General features: G+C 26.0%; 1 protein-coding gene across 2 annotated transcripts in view; it reads left to right on the top strand.

The window, feature by feature from the left end:
- The first annotated feature begins 122 nt into the window (after positions 1-122).
- LOC111637155 (adhesion G protein-coupled receptor L2-like) overlaps positions 123-19699 on the top strand; it is a 26935-nt gene continuing 7358 nt past the window's right edge. For both annotated transcript variants that reach the window (XM_023382577.1, XM_023382576.1), the window contains exons 1-9: positions 123-271; positions 3046-3285; positions 3356-3581; positions 8278-8507; positions 9070-9170; positions 10296-10544; positions 10612-10726; positions 11408-11609; positions 13708-13851. In XM_023382577.1, coding sequence (XP_023238345.1) covers positions 175-271; positions 3046-3285; positions 3356-3581; positions 8278-8507; positions 9070-9170; positions 10296-10544; positions 10612-10726; positions 11408-11609; positions 13708-13851 — 1604 coding nt within the window. In that variant the 5' untranslated portion in view covers positions 123-174. The remainder of the gene's footprint in view (positions 272-3045; positions 3286-3355; positions 3582-8277; positions 8508-9069; positions 9171-10295; positions 10545-10611; positions 10727-11407; positions 11610-13707; positions 13852-19699) is intronic.

The following is a 19699-nucleotide window of genomic DNA, read 5'->3' as shown; positions in this document are numbered from 1 at the left end:
ATGACGTATTTAATTAAACAAAATGGTAGATAATTACGTTATAAATGTGAAATTGGTACTTTCTGACGAATCCGCACAATGTAAAGCAACCTTTACACCACTAAGATAAGATTAAAGTGACAGGTATCAGAGAAGTTAAAACTCCAGTCTTTCCGAACGTAGAAAGATCATCATATGTATACTTTCAACTTGATAGTTTTATATCTCTCTATCCTTTTATCCATTGTAATCATTAGTCAAAGTGAAAATGAGAAAGAAAAAGATCTTACGGGTGAGTATCATTTTACAATTCGTATCGAAATTCACACAAGATTAGGCTTTAAATTCTTTACGCTTATTAATTATTTTACTTTTTCTGCTTCTAAATTTTCATCTAATTCTTAATGGGTAAATAAATTGGAAACATTCCAGACTTCACCAAAGTAAATTAAAAATTCGACCTTCTTTAATTATTGCGTATGCAAATTAGAAACTTAATACTCTCGACTTTATTTCGAATATTAATGAATGGAAAATATAAACACGATTTTTTTTAATAATAATTATTTTCTCTTGATGAATACGTACTGATTAAAGTTATGGAATAATGAATTTTTATGGTGCGAAGTAGATTACACAAAATGAAAAGAATAAATTTTAATGCACTGTAATGTCTTTAAAATGTTAATGAAATGAAAGGGTATTTTAAAATCTTCACGAAAACATCGAATTTCTACAGACTTAACAAAAAAAACAAAAGAAAGAAAAAATGTTAAGCGTTATTTCGTATCTGATAACTTAACGCAGTCTAAATAACAGTCGGTATCACTGAATTCGATAAGAAATGCCGTATAAAGTGTTGTTTATGGTCGGTTTCTTCTAACCCTTTACACAATATCACGCATCATAACCGAAGTTAAACATCTAATTTTCTTTAAAATTTAAAGATCTTAAAATAATCTTAATAAATAAATAGAAAATGAATGCCGTGTAATTTTTTTCTAATTAAATAAAAATGAGTTTAATTTGTACATTTCCAAAACAAACCTATTAGAAATTCTTTTAAAATTTAAATCTATTGATTCTATGATATGCAAATGAAAAAATTTACATAATATCTTAGACTTAAATAGTTCTTATTCTTTGATTTTAAATAGAATTAAAAGTAATAACAGTATACAGGCATAGGCAAATGCGGCTCTTACTGAAAGTGTTAATTTCTGTTTTTTTATTATTATTTTTACAATTTTATTTCCACAATTTTGTGAAAATATGTTTATTTAAAAAATTCAATATTTGTTTTTATATTATATTATAAAATCGCGGTACAGAACTGCGGTACAGAATTAAAAAAAAAAGTACAGAACTGCGGCTTTCATGCATTTTGCAAAACCTACATTTCGGCTCCCACTGAACTCTTGCTTGCCAACCCTTGGGCTATTAGCATCTTGATAAGTACGTAAAGGATCATCGAGACCTTGTATAAAGCTCGTGCGGGACCCTAGAGTAGAGTGGGCTTCTTTGGCCCTTTATTTTGGCAAATGAAATATGTAGAATTTTTTTTTATTACTCTTAAATATTTTATTAATAAAAACAGTATTAATTTATGGAGATGGGAACCAATATGGGCCCTAAGTTTTCTGTTGATCCGGAAAAAATCCCTAGCTTTCATCTCTCATTTTATAGAAAAAGACCGAGGAATGAAATCTAATCAAGCTTATCTATTAAGAATTAAGAAATAAGCATAATGAATAATGTCGTCATATCAACCAAGCAAATAACTGAATTAATACTTATTTTGTTGCTCGGCAATTCTTGCGATGTCATAATATTTGGCTTTACTTTCGTCTGTTTTTGATGCCTGTTATCATTGGAATAAAAAGGATACATTCGGTTTCTAAGGCAATCGAATTAAGGCGAACATATGCGATATCATATCGACCTTGATACCATTATAATGAATAGTTGTCAAAAGGGCATATTAATTAATTATTTTATATCACTTGTTTTGAATTGAATTTTTACTGTCATATATTTTTATAAGGAGCACAATTCTTATCGCATTATTCGGGTAATTGTCGGTTATTGGTGTGGATACCGCAACTAATTGTAACAGGACACTATGATTGATTATAGTGTGGACAATGATTGATTTTCTTCTATAGCTTCAGACATTAACGCTCTATTTGATTATTTCGTGACAGTTATTGCTACTTGAATTTTCTATTTTTATTTTTCTGAAATTTTAACCTTTACGTCGATCAATAATTTAAAAAGAAAATTGCAAACTTATTGAACTTAAATTTATAAATCTATTGCTATTTAATTCTTTTTATGAATATTTTTCATGATTCTGGGTGTCAACGGAAGAACATTAAGAGGGAAAATATTAGGGAATATGTCCTCACACTCTCACTATTTCCCCCTAATATTTATGTGTGGGAAATTGTCCCCAAATATATTTTTATTTTATACCATACTACAAAAGTTGGGAGTGTAAACGAGTACTGTACACAAAACACAACAGGTACACATTATTTTCATATCCGCTTAAAATCGACGTTAAGAAATTTTTCTTACAAATTATCATTGGACTGATCCTCCTGTATATAAATTTATATACACGTCGATAATGAAATACAGTAAAACCTCTTTTTAACCGACAAAATTTCCGGTCTGTACATTTTTCTTTTGCTTTACCGAACATTTTCATTATGGCAAAATGTGAAAAATTAACATAGAATCTTAATATCTCGTTTATAAATTCGAATAATAAATTATAATTATTGAGTAAAGTTAAATCAAAAACAATATTTATTTATGTCGTATTAATTATTACTATTTCTTTATTATTTCTTTTATTCAAATGTTTTGAACATTCCGAACATTGAAAAAAAAAATATATATATATATAAAATTAACTCAAAAAATATCTTAAAAATGGATCTTAAATAGTGATTCAGAATGATCTTTTATATTAAAAAAATGATTTAATATGAAGTTGAATACGTAGAGTTACGAAAAAAAAAAACAAATTTGAATAAATGGCAGTTGTAAATCTTACAGAAGAAAAATTAACAGAAGCTCGAAGGCGATGTTGTTCTCCAGATAATCCGAATACATTCTGCACTCAAGATAAGTGCTATTTCTTACTGAGTAGAAAGAAATCATGGTCAGCTGCAAGAACCGCTTGCCGAAGATTTTATGAAGATCTTCCCGATCTAGTAGACAGTGTAAGCTTTAGCAGTGAAAAAGAGTTGAAAACATTATTAAAAAAATCATCAATAAACTTCACAAAGTCGAAAGGTAATTAGGTTAACCTATCATTTACTTTTACCATGTTTAAGATTGATTTAGTTTTAAATCTTAATTTCAGTATGGACTAATGGAATCTGTTGTGGATATCTCAATCTTGAGCATAGATGGATAAATGGTGATCGGTTTGAGTTGAAAACAGACAATAAACTTAGTGCCACAAATAAGTTTTGCAGTTACTTGGCATTAAATATTAAAGATAAATTATTTATACATAAAAGTGAAACAAATAAATTCCAAGTTTTGTGCGAACTCAGAATTACTAAGGAAAACGAAAATACGTCAATGTAAGTGTTTAATTTTTATTGAATATTTTAAAATGTATTAAAGTACTATACGTGACAAAATAATCGTAACACAAGGAGCCTTCCATAAATTAAGTAACACAGATATATAGGTATCTTATTAGTGGGTATACAGGTAATCGTTATAATCCATTACAAGTAGTTTACAAAAATGTTACGTAATGTAGGATCTCGATTCTCGGGTAACAGAATGATTACTTTCTGTTTCTGAAGTGTTGCGTAGAGAATTGTACTGTTTTTACACTGTTATACATGTAATTAATTAAATAATGTAACGTTCGTCATTTCGTGCTGTGCATTATTCCTTAGTATAATTAAAGGGGATTAAGCATAATTTTGGGGTTAAGTATGTGCGATAGCGTTACTGAGCATTACGGGGAGTGGAATTGTAGTTGAAAAGTATAAAAATAGCATTAGGTAAGTTATGAATGATCCGTAATTTTCCAAATATAATTAAAATTAGAATTTCGTGCTACTTTTTAATAATTTCTATATGAAAAGATTGAATTCGTATTGAATAAAAATAAAAATATAGTAGATAATTTAATCTAATGATTCATTTGACTAGAAAAACGCAGTTTTAACTACGTTTTTAAAACTATTTCGTTAATTTATAACAAAATATTATATTATATATATTTTTTTTAATCATTTGAAATTGATAAGATAACCATAAACTTATGTTATCACATACCGCAACAAGTAACACTCAATATTTTATGAAGTTAAATGACCTATTTTCACATTTGTTGAGCACTTCCTACTTCAGTATATTAGTACAAACGAAAAGTGCTTACTTGTTAGTCTAGACAAGAAACGAGAAAGCATCTCCAATTTTCTTTGAATAATTGAAAATGCAGGGATGGATTGCGTTAGAATGAATTCAAAAATAATAAATAAAGAAATAAAGACTTATTATTAGTAAAAAAAAAACTACACATTTAATTGTATAAAAGGTAAAATTTAAAGAATTTAAATTCTACTCTGATAGTGAAGATAGAGAAAAAATTCCAGCCTCTTCCGACTTCAGAGATGATTAAACATTCAAACAACACTTAAATCAAGAAAGAATTATTTTAATTCTTACACTCCATCGTACAATTATAAGTTATCTATCAAATGCAAATGCACTTCGTCAAAGTGAAGATGCTTCGGCCTCCTCAATGACAATTCAATTGTATTATCACTGAGGAGGAATCGTCACAGGCCGAAGCAAAGCATCTTTGGCCAAGTGCATTTGATAGGTAACTTATAATTGTACGATGGAGTGTAAGAATTAAAATAATCCTTTCTTGATTTAAGTGTTGTTTGAATGTTTTAATCACTTCTAAAGTCTCTCCGCTATATTATGTGATTTTAATTATATATCATAAAACATTGATTTGATTTTAATTAACATTTACGTATTACTTAAAACATAAAAACTATATGAAATACAGAATTAACTTAAGCATAAAGGATTGTCCTTTCCTTTGTACAGTACATTATATCTGAGAAACTTTCCTATAGAGAATTTTCTTAGCATTCTAAGAAATGTTTTTAAATATGTTTTAAATGATTGATTGTTGAAATAATCGATTTATCTTCTACATATAAATCGATTATTTCAACATAGAAAAAGTAAGAAAAAAATAATGTTCTATTAGAAAAAATTTAGAAAAAATATGAAAAAAATAATGTCTATACAATACTTTTTATACTGTATTTACGATATTTTATTATATTATATTGTTTATCATTATTAATATATTTTTAAATTTAGAACGTTCAGCAATTTCTAAATTAATATCACAATAAAATTTGAAATAATAGAATAATATTTAAGTAGAATATGATTTTTCTTTGCTTTGGATTCATTTTTCTGGGTATTGGCTTCATATTTATGAATAACTATTCCTTCAATTCTATTCTATGGATAGCCCGAATAATTCTGTATTCCTCAAGTTTATTACACTATATTATTTTTAAAAATTAAAAAATGATTTCTTTTTGAGATTGGGATGAGGATAGTGGGGTGTGGCCACCCCTTAAAACATCACTAAAAGCATTGCCATCGGACTTAGGTACGGTACGTCCTCAGAGGATCAAACGATTAGAAGTGGATGAAATTTGAGTCGCAAGATTTAAACAAAAGCGTTTAATAATAAAAGAAATGTTGACATAATATAAAAATAATTTTTTGTTTCGTTATTTCCGCCCTGTGGATACTAAGAGGGCTATTTAATCATCAGGTCCACAATGGGGGCTGTCCGGTGAGGGACGGGACCCGACATATCCGGGATAGTTCACCCCAAATAATCACTGGGGTTTTTCAACCGCTCGCATTCGATTTTGAGTGAAAAGCACGTGAAATTATTGAATATATGCCAATAATAAGAACTGACATATATATTAAATTGAAATTATATTTATAATATTTAGGAAACGTTTACTAAATTATAGACTAAAAAAAACGTGTTTTTTTAGCCTATACGTCAAATACATGTTTTTTCTTAGTTTATGCCCTTTACAGTTAGAAGTTTTTCAATAAGTAAATATAAATTTTTTCATGTGTAAGTTCTGCAATAAATTTAAATTTGCTACGTGAAAATTTGCTTCTGTAGAAAATTCAAAATTTCTAAATGATTTAAAGTTTTATAAAAATGATAGTCTTTAAATAATTCTAGTTTTGTTATTTAATAAAACTACTTCATATTTTACAAGAATATGTTATATTTATACACGTCTATGTATTTTATATGAACATCTTAGATGATTTTGTTAAAAAAAAAAGAAAAAAAAAAGACAAAATCAAAAATTTATATTCATCAAGTCATGAATTTTTTATTACAGATATTTTTTTGTGAAATTTAATAAAATTATTTTCAATAAAACATGAATTAATCTTTTTTTTTTCTTTTTTATAATGATAAAATCATAGATTATTTTTATAATATTCCCCAAAAATTACTTGTAAAATACACGTGATTAACACCTGTTACTGTTTAGAAAATTTAAAACAGAATAAATGTTAATTTAGAATATATATAAATAATTTAGTGAGTCTGCTTACAATCTATATGCTTTAGAAAAATATAGTTTTTTGTATTTTTAAAATATACTATTATCTATTTTATATTTTTAATATTATTCAAATTATTCCTTAAATATTTAAATAGTATCCTTGCCTTACTTTGATATGTTTAACGCTAATTAAATTAGTTCCTAAGAAGTTAGGGATGTACTGTACTTATGAGCCTTACTAATTAAACATTTAATTTGTATTGATAATGAAAATTCAATTGATTTAACTGTAACTATTTGGTTTTAATTCCTGATTGTGAAATGTTTCTCATGAAGTAAGATGATAAGATTAATCGAATCGAAGGATATGAAAATGCTCTCTACAACTGGTAAATGCTATAAATGTTGATAAGCTCTATTAGAATTAATAAATTTCTCTTTATATACAAGTTACTATTTTGTAAAATTATATTATTTTTTCAATTTCATAACTTAAAGAATTACTTTTATAAATAACTTCTATTCTTATATCTATTTATAACCGAAAATTTTAACTGTTAACAAGTAATAAACTGGTTTATAAATCTGAAAGTAAATAAATCTTTCCAGAAGAGATACAATAAAAATGTTACTTGCTGAATTGCCCGAAACTTACACGATGGTAGGAAAGAGCATTATCTCTAAAAACACTAGTTTAAATTATCCATTTCTTGGTATAGATATGAATATATCCCTATCGTTTCGTTGTGTCATCAGTAAATTATATCACTGAACCTACGTAAGTCAATATTTTAGGTAAAATATACAGTGGACTAATATTATTATTATTTAACTCTATAGAAATGAATTAAAATTTATTTGCGACTATAATATATTATATATTTAATACTGATATTATTATATAAAGGTGTACATTTTAAGGAATAAATATAGACCATAAAACGTTTCATTTAGACTAAACATGCAATGATGTTATAGACTTAATGTATTTGTAATTCTTATGAACATTTCATAATGTTCTGTACCTTTATGTCTTCTAAAATAATATAAAAATTCGAAATTCATTAATTAATTTCGTTAAAATTTTAAGTATTAATGCATCAAATTAAAACATCAATATTTTTAATCAAAAATTTCTCACAGTAATGAAACCTTATGTAGCTTTGACTATTCGTTATTGAAACAGATAATGACAATGTGAAATTTCTAGTATTGTGAATACAGTGGAATAAAAAAAAATTAATTATAAGATAACATCGTATGATAAATTTATAAATATAATGAAATTTCCATTAGCTGATTAATATAATGTCATGTGGTTATATATGCCCAATTTTAATAAGTAGATAAGTGATTAAAATAGGATTTTCTTTTAACAGAAAACGTTATCCACTTATCACTGAGGAAATCAATGCCATATTTTTCATATATATATATGTAAAAGATGTCAGTTTACCATAGATTGTACTGCTATTACGTGTGATAAACGAAAACATAAATTCACTCTTGTATAAATTTGATTTTGTAAATCTGCTTATTGCATTAGAGTTAGAATATTTACGAAATCAATTTCTGTTCGTTCTGTAATTTCTTTTTATATTAAATTTTTCTACAAATGGCACCCTTAAATGATTATATGAAAGATAACGAAATTGAAACATTTTTTTTTTATTAGTGAAACTACGAGCGAAGTATCTAAAACACCGGATGTTACATCGTCAAGTATAACAAAAAATACAAAATCAATAACTTCTTATCATCCAACGTCACCAACAATAACAGAAGAAGTAAAAACGACACCAGAAGAAATGCTTTACTGTGAAGGAAAAACATTTCAAGGTATTGAATGGCCGAGAACTTGTGCTGGTAAATATGCTACCATAAATTGTCCGAAAGAAACAGTTGGTAAGTGAAAAGTTAACATATTTTAACAAAAATGTCAATTTACAAGGTTTCAATTTAAAGATTTCATCTAATTGCAATATATAATATTATGTAGGAACGTGTAGATAAATTTAAAATATAGCTGAATATAACAATTAATCATTTTAAAATAATATTTTGTTTCAAAGTCAATTAAAAATTCTTTCGAAATAAGTGTTTTTTAATCATTAGTGGCATTGATAACACTCAATAAAAAACTCACATTTAATAATTTAATTTTCTTTCTTTAAAAATAAAAGCTCTGATTTTATGCGAATTTTCGTAATTACTAGACAGAATTCATTTTAATTTCTTTAATTTCAGTAATTATTTTAAATTATCATTATCCAGAAATGTTTTATTTTTCATTGAAAAGAAATTTATAAATCATTAAATAATAAAAACCATTCCATAAATCCATAATTATGTAAGGACCTTTGTAATTAAGAAATCCTATTAAATTATTTCTCATAAAATCTTTGAATTTTTTGAAAATAAACTGGTTTCAATAAGAGTTCTAAATAAAAATAGAATTCTTATTTAGGAAAAGCTTTGTGGTATTGCAATAAGTCTGGACATTGGGAGACAGAAGAACCGAATTTGGATGGTTGCATTAGTTCTTGGATTGATCAAATTAATCAAGAGGTAAGCCTATACGTGTTTATTTTTATTATTTTATTTTTTACGAAAATATATTTCAAGCATTTAATAATATTTTTATTATTTGTTTAAAGTTTATATATTTTATCATTTTTAAAGTCATTTTCTCGCAATTTGAAAATTAAAAGATCATTGGCCTATTCTATAGTTTCTTTTTGTTTATTATATTTATTAAAACTTTATAAAGTAAAATTGAAAATAAAAATAAAGTAAAAAGAATAAAATGGAATTTTACAAACCAAATATAAAAATAGAAAGAAAGCTTCAGTTCAAAAGGAATCTTTTATTCAATCGTTAACATCGGTAAGCAAATGGGCTCTTTCAATGCCATTTTATTCTTTCTTTTAACTTTTTCTTATTCCTTTCACGTTTTTTAACTACAAAAGCATCTAAAGACGAAATTATTTTCTATTTTACTATACCATATATTCCATATAAAGCCATAAGCATATATATATATAATATATGCTATATAGATGTGTGTGTATATGTGTTATGTAATTAAGACAAAGTTTAATTTTTATACTATTTATATTACTAGCATATATATGTATTATTTAAAAATATAGGTATATAAAAAATTAATTTCTATATAAGCATATACAATTAATTAATTTTTATACACTTCTATTTTTAAATAACACGTATAAAGTATATGTTATTTGAAAAAGTTTATTTATGTTTAGAAAATTAATGTGAATCTTTGTCCAAATAATGAACCGAACTTCGGTAACTGATGTTTATGACATTTATATTCTTTATGTCTTCCGTTTCACTTCATAACTTGGACAGACATCCTAAATTTCTCTCTCTGCTCTCTTGTCGGTATTAAAATGAAATATCGAGAGAAATTATTTTAAAAATCGATATTTCCTATTTATAAATTTAAAATATTTTCCTACTTTTTAANAAGAATATATCCCTTATAAAATATAGAAGAAATATATTATCATGAGAGAAATTGTGTTCCGTATCTCACGCAATATCTTACATAAGTAAAATCCAAGAAATATTTTCATTTTTGCAGGAAAGATTCCATAGATCGATGAAAATATTATTGTATAGTAAAATCACGTTTAAAAACATCTTTTAATAGAATTAATATTACAGATAAACCAAGGCAAAGATACAACTCAAATAGCAGAGAAGTTATCACAATTATCTAAACAGGATTTAAAATTAGGCGATTTGAATGGCGTGATGGAAACAATTAAAAATTTACTAAAACATTTCGATGCAAATAACAGTAGTTTTGGATCCGAGTCTTACACTGTTGTTACATTTAGTAAAGCCATATTGAAAACAGGAAGTAACTTATTAGACAATAAACAAAAATCTGGCTGGAAAAGTTTATCAGGAGTAAGTTAAAATAGACTATTTAATCAATAATTAATATTCTTTATTAATAATTTCGAATTGAAATTAGGAAAAACGAGTCAAAACTGCTAATGATTTTATGCAAAAAATGGAGAACATTGGAAGAATAATTGCTTGTGGATCTATTTCGAATAATGAAGAAAGTATTGTGGAAGAAAATTTAGGTTAGTTCTCTTGTAATCACTTATTAAAGTATTTTCCAGTTTAGTTTCTTTTCTAACCGACAGAGGGGAGCACTTATCACTTAAGAGTAATTTTTTTTATGTCACAGTATGTAATATATAATTTACTACTACACAACTTTTCATATTTTATGTAATAAAATCAACAAAAATTCTTTTTAAATATTAAATAATCACTATTTTATATCACTGTATTTATTTATAATAATATACAATTTTGATTAAAAAATAATGCATATAACTTATATTTAATTTGTTTCAAAATTTAAAATTTTTACAGAAATTTATTTTATATTTTGATGACTAAATTATTAACATCAGTTCTGCGAAATATCTTCATATTTTTTTCGGAATTTCTGCCGCTAACAATTCATCCAGATCTTAGTTTCATGAAGACAATACTTTAAACTTAGTTATTAAGAAAATGCTGATATAATTATGAAAAAGCCACTAATAAAAAAACTGTTTACATCTTTTTTTTAAATTAGTAAATATTATTTAAACGTTTTCCATTTTAAGTATTTAAAATTTAGATCTTAACATTTACATAGTGCATTTGCCTAAATGCGAAAAGAATTGAGCTAGTAAATAAAATTTTATCATTTATATATATATATATATATATTTTTAACAATTATTAATTAGACATTTAACTATTTTCAGCATTACAGAACTTTTTTCTGAAAGAAAATTCTCAAATATTATTTCCTCGTTCGCGTGATCTTATGAATACATCGACTAGCATTTATCTACCAAAGAACTTGACACATTACAAATTACCTACTTGCACTTCATTTCGAACTGGATTTGGCATTATTTATAAGAATATCGCGCCTTATCTATCAGAAGATCAAGAAAAATGGGAGTGAGTCGAGAGATTTTTATTAATTCGTAATTTCAATAATTCGTATAGAAAAACACCATAAATATTCTTAAATCTTTTGTATTATTATTATTTATTTTTTTTTTTTTAATTTATTATTTTCTATAAAATAATAAAAATGATTATATCTATTGTGTAAAATATAAATTATTAATGAATGGCCTTGCGTTAAAAACAATTAAAAAGAATAAATTAAGAAAAACTTAAACAATATGCAGTAAGGTAAAGTAATTTTGCAACTTGGCATTGTCGATTGCAATTTCACTATTATTTTCTACATTAGTAGATATTTGGATCATCCATTGTTTCGAGATTTTTATTTTATTATTTATTGTAACCTTAGCATTGTAAGTTATAATTATAGAGCTTTGGCATAATCTTCTAGTTTTTGAGTTATCTGTGTCTTTAATACATTTCTAACATTAAAATTCTTGCCGCATCAGTAAATTTTTAACATCTGCCGAAATTTTATTTCTCCATTGTTTCTTTATGGAAGATCTATCATCATCTGTTGGACTGACAGATTTTTGTAGCCTGCAATCTATCTAGATATAGGGGAGACAGGGGCAACTTCGGCATACGGGGCAAGTTTGTCAAGCGCTTTTTTTTAAAAACAAATTAAAAGGAGACTTTGGTTATAGGTTAGGCAGTTGAGTTTTATTGGTGGCTTGTTGAGTGTAGTGTTTTTATTGTTCTCCAACAAGCGTAGTTGAATTATCAAGCAAATTTTCATTTTCGTTCAATTCCATATAATATTTTTTTTCCATTTATATTGAATTGGCAGGTTTTGTTATAATTCCATGATAACGAAAGTTACTTTTCCTGTTAGAAGGATGTAACTTCAACTTATTCACGTGGCCAGATCGTGGCTTGGCATTCTGTTCTCAGGGTTGTACTTAATGTTTCGAAATCATGACTAGCGGGGTAAGATCGGCAACATAAAGCCACATTAGAAGCAAAGGATAAAAATCAAACAGATGATAAATGAAAACATGTTTGCATTTGTTATTCATGTATATATGTCTTTGAACTTGCATTTCGTTGTAATAATATTAAATGGGTGTTGGATTTGTATTTCTTTGTTTTAATAGTGAATTCCAACTTATACATTGTTAATAACATAATTTTATATACGTGCCTATCTTGCCCCATTACTGTTGCCCCTATACCAGGGGCAACTTTAATAAAAATAATTAAAATAATTACAACTTTACAAAAAGAGAGAAGTTGCCGATCTTGCCCCTATACCCGGGGCAACTTCGTCAATTTCTCTCTTCTTGTAAAGTTGTAATTATTTTAATTATTTTTATTTCCAAACTGATTTTAACCAGTTCTATAGTAAGAAAACATTCCAATAGACAATATGCAAAGCTTTTTTTTTTAGTTTACAGCAGTATTTATTACACAAAATTTAAGCAAAGCTTAACATGCCGATCTTGCCCCGGTCTCCCCTATACATTTTATCACTTGACTTTTACTTAAATTTATTATATGGTATATTATATATTTTACACTATCATCAATACAACTGTGAAACTGCAAATTTTCTTATTATAGATATTTAAAACGTTTATAAATCTTCTTTAATAAAGAATATATTATAGCTTCAGCATCGTACGTTACTCCAAAAGAACTTTTAATTCACCTACTTCATTGTTAAACTTATTAAAACGGATATAAAAACCTGATTAGATTCTCTCATCATTTATAATAATAACAGATTTAATATCATTGATTACATCAATGCATCTGCTATCATCACTTCAAGAATAGTATTTTTTACAGCATTCATATTTAATGAAACTACCTGTAATTATTTCATTAATGGCTAGTTGCATTAATAGAACTTTTTCTATAAGCCTCCGTAATACAATCTGTATTTAATATATTATACTAAACTATTTTATCTATAGTATTATCAATTTTTTTAATATAATTTCTTGGAGTACTAAATGATACAAACGTCAATAACATCTATAATTTACAGATGCAATCCGAGTTAGAAAAAAAATTCTACAACAATGTTAATTATTTCCGTTTGGCGCATAATTTAAATGATTCTTATTGTTTTTTTTTTCAGAATTAATTCGAAAACAATTGGCTTCAATTTTGGTGACAGCACTACTTCCATTAATCTACCGGAAGGAATGCGCGTAGAGATTACTCTAGAGCATCTATATCCTGGAAATTTTAATACTACTTGTGTATTTTGGAATATCGAAACGTGAGTAAATTTAATCTTCTTTAAAGTTTTTTTCCCTATCAATTGAACGTATAAACTAGCGTAAAAAAATTGAGGAGGTAAATATGACATTGAGAAATCTATCATCTGTAAATTTGATATCTTTTCGTGGCAATGGACCATTTATTTATAAATCAGTCAATCTGATGAATCATCATTTAATCATCATTTACTACTAACCTTATTTTTTTTCATTGCTAATGTTGCATGAAAATAAAAATAGGTTAAACTTGTTTCGTCTACTTTATTCTTTTTTTTTTTTCTTATCATCAAATGGTCGAGATTCTATAAAGAAGAAGAGGTAAAAAAAAAACCACTATAACAACAACAACAACAATAACAAAGTTGCTCAACTCGTCGACACATTTCATCTCTCGAAGATAGATTAGATACGTTTAAGAAAACGTTTACACTTTTAAAGATTGCCAAATGTTAATTTCTTCATGTATCGAACGACGTCATAGTGCTGTTATCTAAATAATGATAGCATTTCTCAGGCGATTTATTAAATAATTTGATAAATTTCCTCGTGTGTTATTTTAAAAATGAATTCGTTTATCGCATCTAATCACACGTGCAATTTATTTGAAGGTTAAGTAAATCTAACAAAAGTAGGAAAATGAAGTAGAAATACCACGAATTACCCAATAGACGGCTAGGGACTTGTAGTCTCTAGAAGGCCTCAAAAATTACATAGTAAAAAGATAATTCGCTTCTAAAAATTTAAAAAAGTGTATATTTCGCACCCGGCAAGAACAGTGACATAACTCACAAATTGATAATTGTATTGTCTTTTTAATATAAACATTTACATAAAGGGCCTTATAACGAAATTACGCCTAGGGCCTCAAAGAAACTTAATCCCCTACTACTACAAAGTATACATAAAAGCATAATATTTAATGAAATTTGCTTAGTAATTTATACTAATACATGTATTAAAAAATAATAAATATTTTATTATTTTTTAAAATAAAATTCGAAACGTTCATATAACAAATATTATATTCGATAAAAATTGTGAAGAAAAATATTTTACTAAAACAAGTTAGAAACTAGACATGTCTAGCTCTATTCCAATGCTATTATTCCTGATCCCCTTTTGAAAGGGGGCTCAAAGTGGGTCCTTAACCTAGAAAGATTGGTCGTCTATCATTGACAAAAGTTATTTTTTATTCCATATGCTACCGGGGAACCTATTGATGGACATATGTTCTTTTCTATGTATAGTTAGGGGTAGATTGCACCCCACAAGGATTAAATCTCTTATTTAAAAAAAAAGACAAGAGATAAAAAAATAGAATAAAGCAATTTTTTTATGTTCAGCGTAAATCATATCCTGTATTAATACTATAGCCTTGTTGAAAAAAAAACACGTTTTAGTTTTTAAAATATTCATTGAATATTATCATAAAATAAATACAGAGTATGATAAAATACGATGATTATTAAATAGAGTTACAAATTACACAGGTAACTTATAAATAAAATGATGACAAATGCGATTTGTCATCGTCTCTACGAAAACATTTGTTTATATTAGAAAAAATTATCCGAAGAAAGTAAATTCTGAAAGAGTAACTATTTGTTCATTAATTATAATATATAATCTAAACATTTTCTATTATTAAATCATAAAGTTTGTTTCCTGTTTGACCACTTCTTTTGTTCCATTTAAGAAGTAAATATAGACAAAAGCTCTCTTTATTCTTATCGTACATTTGTACAAGTCATTGTACCTAGAATTTTGCGCAGTAATGTTACTTTCTTATCACTAGAAAACTTCGTTCTTAAAGTTGAAAGGTTTTAAATTCTTGAATTCGTATAATGAAAATTTGAAAAGATGGCAAATACTAAACTTGTGAATCATCTAGAAACTATTCATTTTGTAGATAACATTTAATCAAGAAGTTTACTCGAGTAAAAACGAAGGAATTCTGAAAGTTCATCGCTGGTTACATCTTGTTACTTGATGTAATTTTAAACAAACTTCGTCATGTAAATTACTAAATGTTAACATTAAGAAATAACTAAATTTTCTTCATTTCAATAATAAGAACGTTAGGAAATGCAAACTGTGGATAAGTGTTTTGATGATAAATTTTTTTTTATTAGTTGCAAATCGTAGTTAAGTCTCACTTGATTGATAATCACGTCATTAAGAATATCGTTAAATCGGATTAAATAGCGATTAAGCATTAAAAAGTAATATTGTAAACAGCCTTAATTAGCAATTTATAATCAAAATTCTATCGAAAGAACTTGATTACATTACAAAGTGCTGTTTTTTTTAAAAAAAAAGCATGTTATAATGTAATCAGGTTCTTATAACCAATCTACAGTTTATGAATAATAGATTAAATAATAAAAAAAAAGTAGTTATTTATCATAAGATTTTTAATGGCTGATGAAAACACTATATAATTTAAAGCTTTATTATTAAATAAATAATTAAGATACAATTTCATTTTTAAAAAAAATCAGCAACTATTAGTAGTTATTGAAAGAGCTTTTATTCTTTATTACTCTTAAAGTAAAGAAGTAGTAAATAGCTACTTCTCCTATAATACTACTATTAACTGAAACTTACAATAAGTTATAAACATCTTTATGGTGTTAGCAGATTATTTAACATGTATAAAAAAATTGTAGAATTATTAACTGGTAAAAAAAAAGACTTTAATTAGCAATATAATTAAATTTTTTAATATATTCAGCACATAGAAACTTATTTTAAACTTTACTTTCTGATAACAACAGAAGCAGTTAGGAACATAAAAACAAATGGATTTTCCACATATATTTTCCTAGCAAAAACCTTCTACTTTCGACATTATGTATTCCACCCATATCTATTCATCACTTTGTTTCCTTTCTTGACCTCAATAATGATCTGCCGCATTCTTTTTTTGATGCCTATTTATAGCTTCTTTTTTTTTTATAAATATTTATTTATTAAACTATTATTTCTCATAGTTTATTTATTTTTATATGTCTTGTCACATAAATTACTTCCGCCAAGGTTACTTTGATTAACGTTCTCGATATACATTAAATATATCCTCACTCACATAATGCACAGTATGTCATTATACAGATTTCCCACACTTAGCTCGGCCATAATGTCCACATAAATTAGGATGTAGAAGCTTTATAATCTATTCAACAATAAAAAAAAAATAAACTGGATTCGTTAAATCTAACTACATCTCTACAGATATTTTGTTTTAGCACATCATACTGAAGCAACACCTGCATTGAATATTTGTTATGTATGCATCATTGTACAATAGAACGACTCCCACAGAGATAGACATAGGTACACGTTTTAAACTGTTAAATTATTTATATAAATGAATCAAACTTTCTTTTGTATATGCAAATAATACATTTTTTTTTTTTAAACTAAAGCTTATAAAAATATTCTTTAAAATGCAGGCCGCAATTGTTGCTTATATCATACCATTTCTTAGGGAAAGGCTGAACTTGATTATACACTTTAATATCTCTTACGGCGTACGATGAGTTTCAAACTGGTTTTTCATCATTTTTAAAAGAGACAGCCCATTTCTAGATATTTTCAAGAATAACAATGACTTTACAATTAAAAAAAAAAAGGTTAAAATATGTAAATAAATTCTATTTCTTTTTAAATATAATACATCTTGATTATAATTCTTATTGAAGAGAAAATTGTATCGAAACTAGCATTTAAACGGTTAAATTAATGTGAACAATACCAAACTTAACTAAGCAATTTGAATTTACTGAATACAAATTTCTATCTGAATAAAAGTATTGGGAGAATTCATACGTTTAGATAATTAAGACAAAGTTCCCAGAAAGATTAATGGCTATTGTTACTTAACATAATTGTTGCATGCTGTGATTTTTTTTTCTACACAAAGGCAAATTATTATGCATTATCAAAGTCATGATTTATTTAAACTATTATCTTAATTTAAATAATAAAAAATAATTTAAAATTCTATACTTTCGAATTATATATTACAATTACTTGATTTTCTTACTGCAGTATTATGCAATGTACTGTACGAATGTATTGTAAAAGTTTCACTTTTGTTTAAATTTTGAAAACTCATGCTTACGTTGTATTACTAAAATTTAGTCAAATATTATATATTTAAACTGAGTTTAAGCTGTAATCCATACTTCTTTAATTATAAAATGTTTGAAAATTAATAAGAATTTTAAATAAAATTTATATAAACGACCTAAAATCATAAAAAAAATAAGGTACAATTATTTACCTTTAACTTTCGAACTTTTTGCAAGAATCTAATTTGTGATGGGAAAATCTGATATTTTCTAGGTCTAAGACCTGTTCAACGCAACAGTATACCACAGTTTAAAAGAAGTTTAACTGCCTTTAACAATTGTATATTTAAAAATAGGCCATTTAAATAACCATATTTGCATATAAATATTTAGACCTAAATAAATTTTATTAAGATGAATTACTTGGCAGTTTGGCAGTTAAATTGTTGATAATGTGATAGTATTTAAACTTGATTATAAAATAACGGGTTTCTATATTTCAATTAGGAAATGTAACAATTTCAAAGGCAATGAATTACAAGTTAGGAAGCACATGCAACATCCTAAAGGATATGTTATAAAAGCTAAAACATGCGATGATTAAAAACTAAAATTTCGTTTAACATTAAAAAAATATATAGATTTTATCAACTAAAATTAATTATTTTTTTATTTTTTAATAAATTTTCAAATTCAGGCCACAAAGTTACTCGCATACGGGTTATTGTATGTGAATGACCCATTCTAAGTTATGTATGTTTGTTATGTGTCAATAACTATTATTTTCAGTAACATCTATTCGTATGTAGATACAATTTTAAGTTTTCAGTTATCCATAAAAAATTACACATAAAAATGGTATCAATTACATATATTATTTCAGTTAGGCCTATATATTTAAATTGGTATGAAGCTTCAGTTATTCACAGAGGGTGGCCTGTAAGTTCTATCTAACTGTGAACTGTGCTATATAAAACTGTAGCACAGTTAACATTTTGCGTGTAACTTAAAAAGTTTTATAAATTTTTTACTTTTAAATCTTAACTTTCTTTTGTTTTATACATATATAAATTATCAGATTATATTTATTTATTTTCCTTGTGTATTAAATAAACTATACAAATACCAGTCGACCCCCTATAACACTGTTGATAATTCCGTTTTATATGAATTCCATGTTGTACGAGTCACTTAGATTTTACAAATACGTGTGTCGGGCTGTGAACGGCTCACATCTTTGTAAAATCTAAATGACTCGTACAACATGGAATTCATATAAAACGGAATAATCAACAGTGTTATAGGGGGGTCGACTTGTACCTGTATGCAAACAAAATATGATTTTTTCTCAAAGAAAATTAATTGTATAAATTAATAAGCATTTGTAATACGTTTTAGTTTACGTTTTTAAAATATAATAGAAAAATACTGCAGAAAATTTACTATTTAACAGGTAAAAGTGGTTGAAGAAAGCCTAATGAACTAGTTTTCAATAGTTGAATGTTACAAGTCAGTGCATTTATGGATATCTAAAGACTGTTTTTAGGGGGAAAACTGAGTGACAAATATATTGTTAATTAATATAATTAATCAAAGTGCTTTAAAAAAATCATTAAAAATCTCGTTTGTTATGCTGTTTACAGAGAAAAAAATCTGATTCGGTCACGGATCAGTAACAGTCGAAAAGAAACTTGGAAAGGTCTTGTCAAGAAACTTGTTGTCTTGTCAGAGTAGATTGCATTTAAATATAAACCACTGAACCGTAAATATT

This window comes from Centruroides sculpturatus, unplaced genomic scaffold (genome assembly GCF_000671375.1).
Source record: "Centruroides sculpturatus isolate CEXI.00-Female unplaced genomic scaffold, Cexi_2.0 scaffold1026, whole genome shotgun sequence".
In the NCBI taxonomy this organism is placed as follows: Eukaryota; Metazoa; Arthropoda; class Arachnida; order Scorpiones; family Buthidae; genus Centruroides; species Centruroides sculpturatus.
This window is presented reverse-complemented; position numbering and strand designations above follow the sequence as displayed.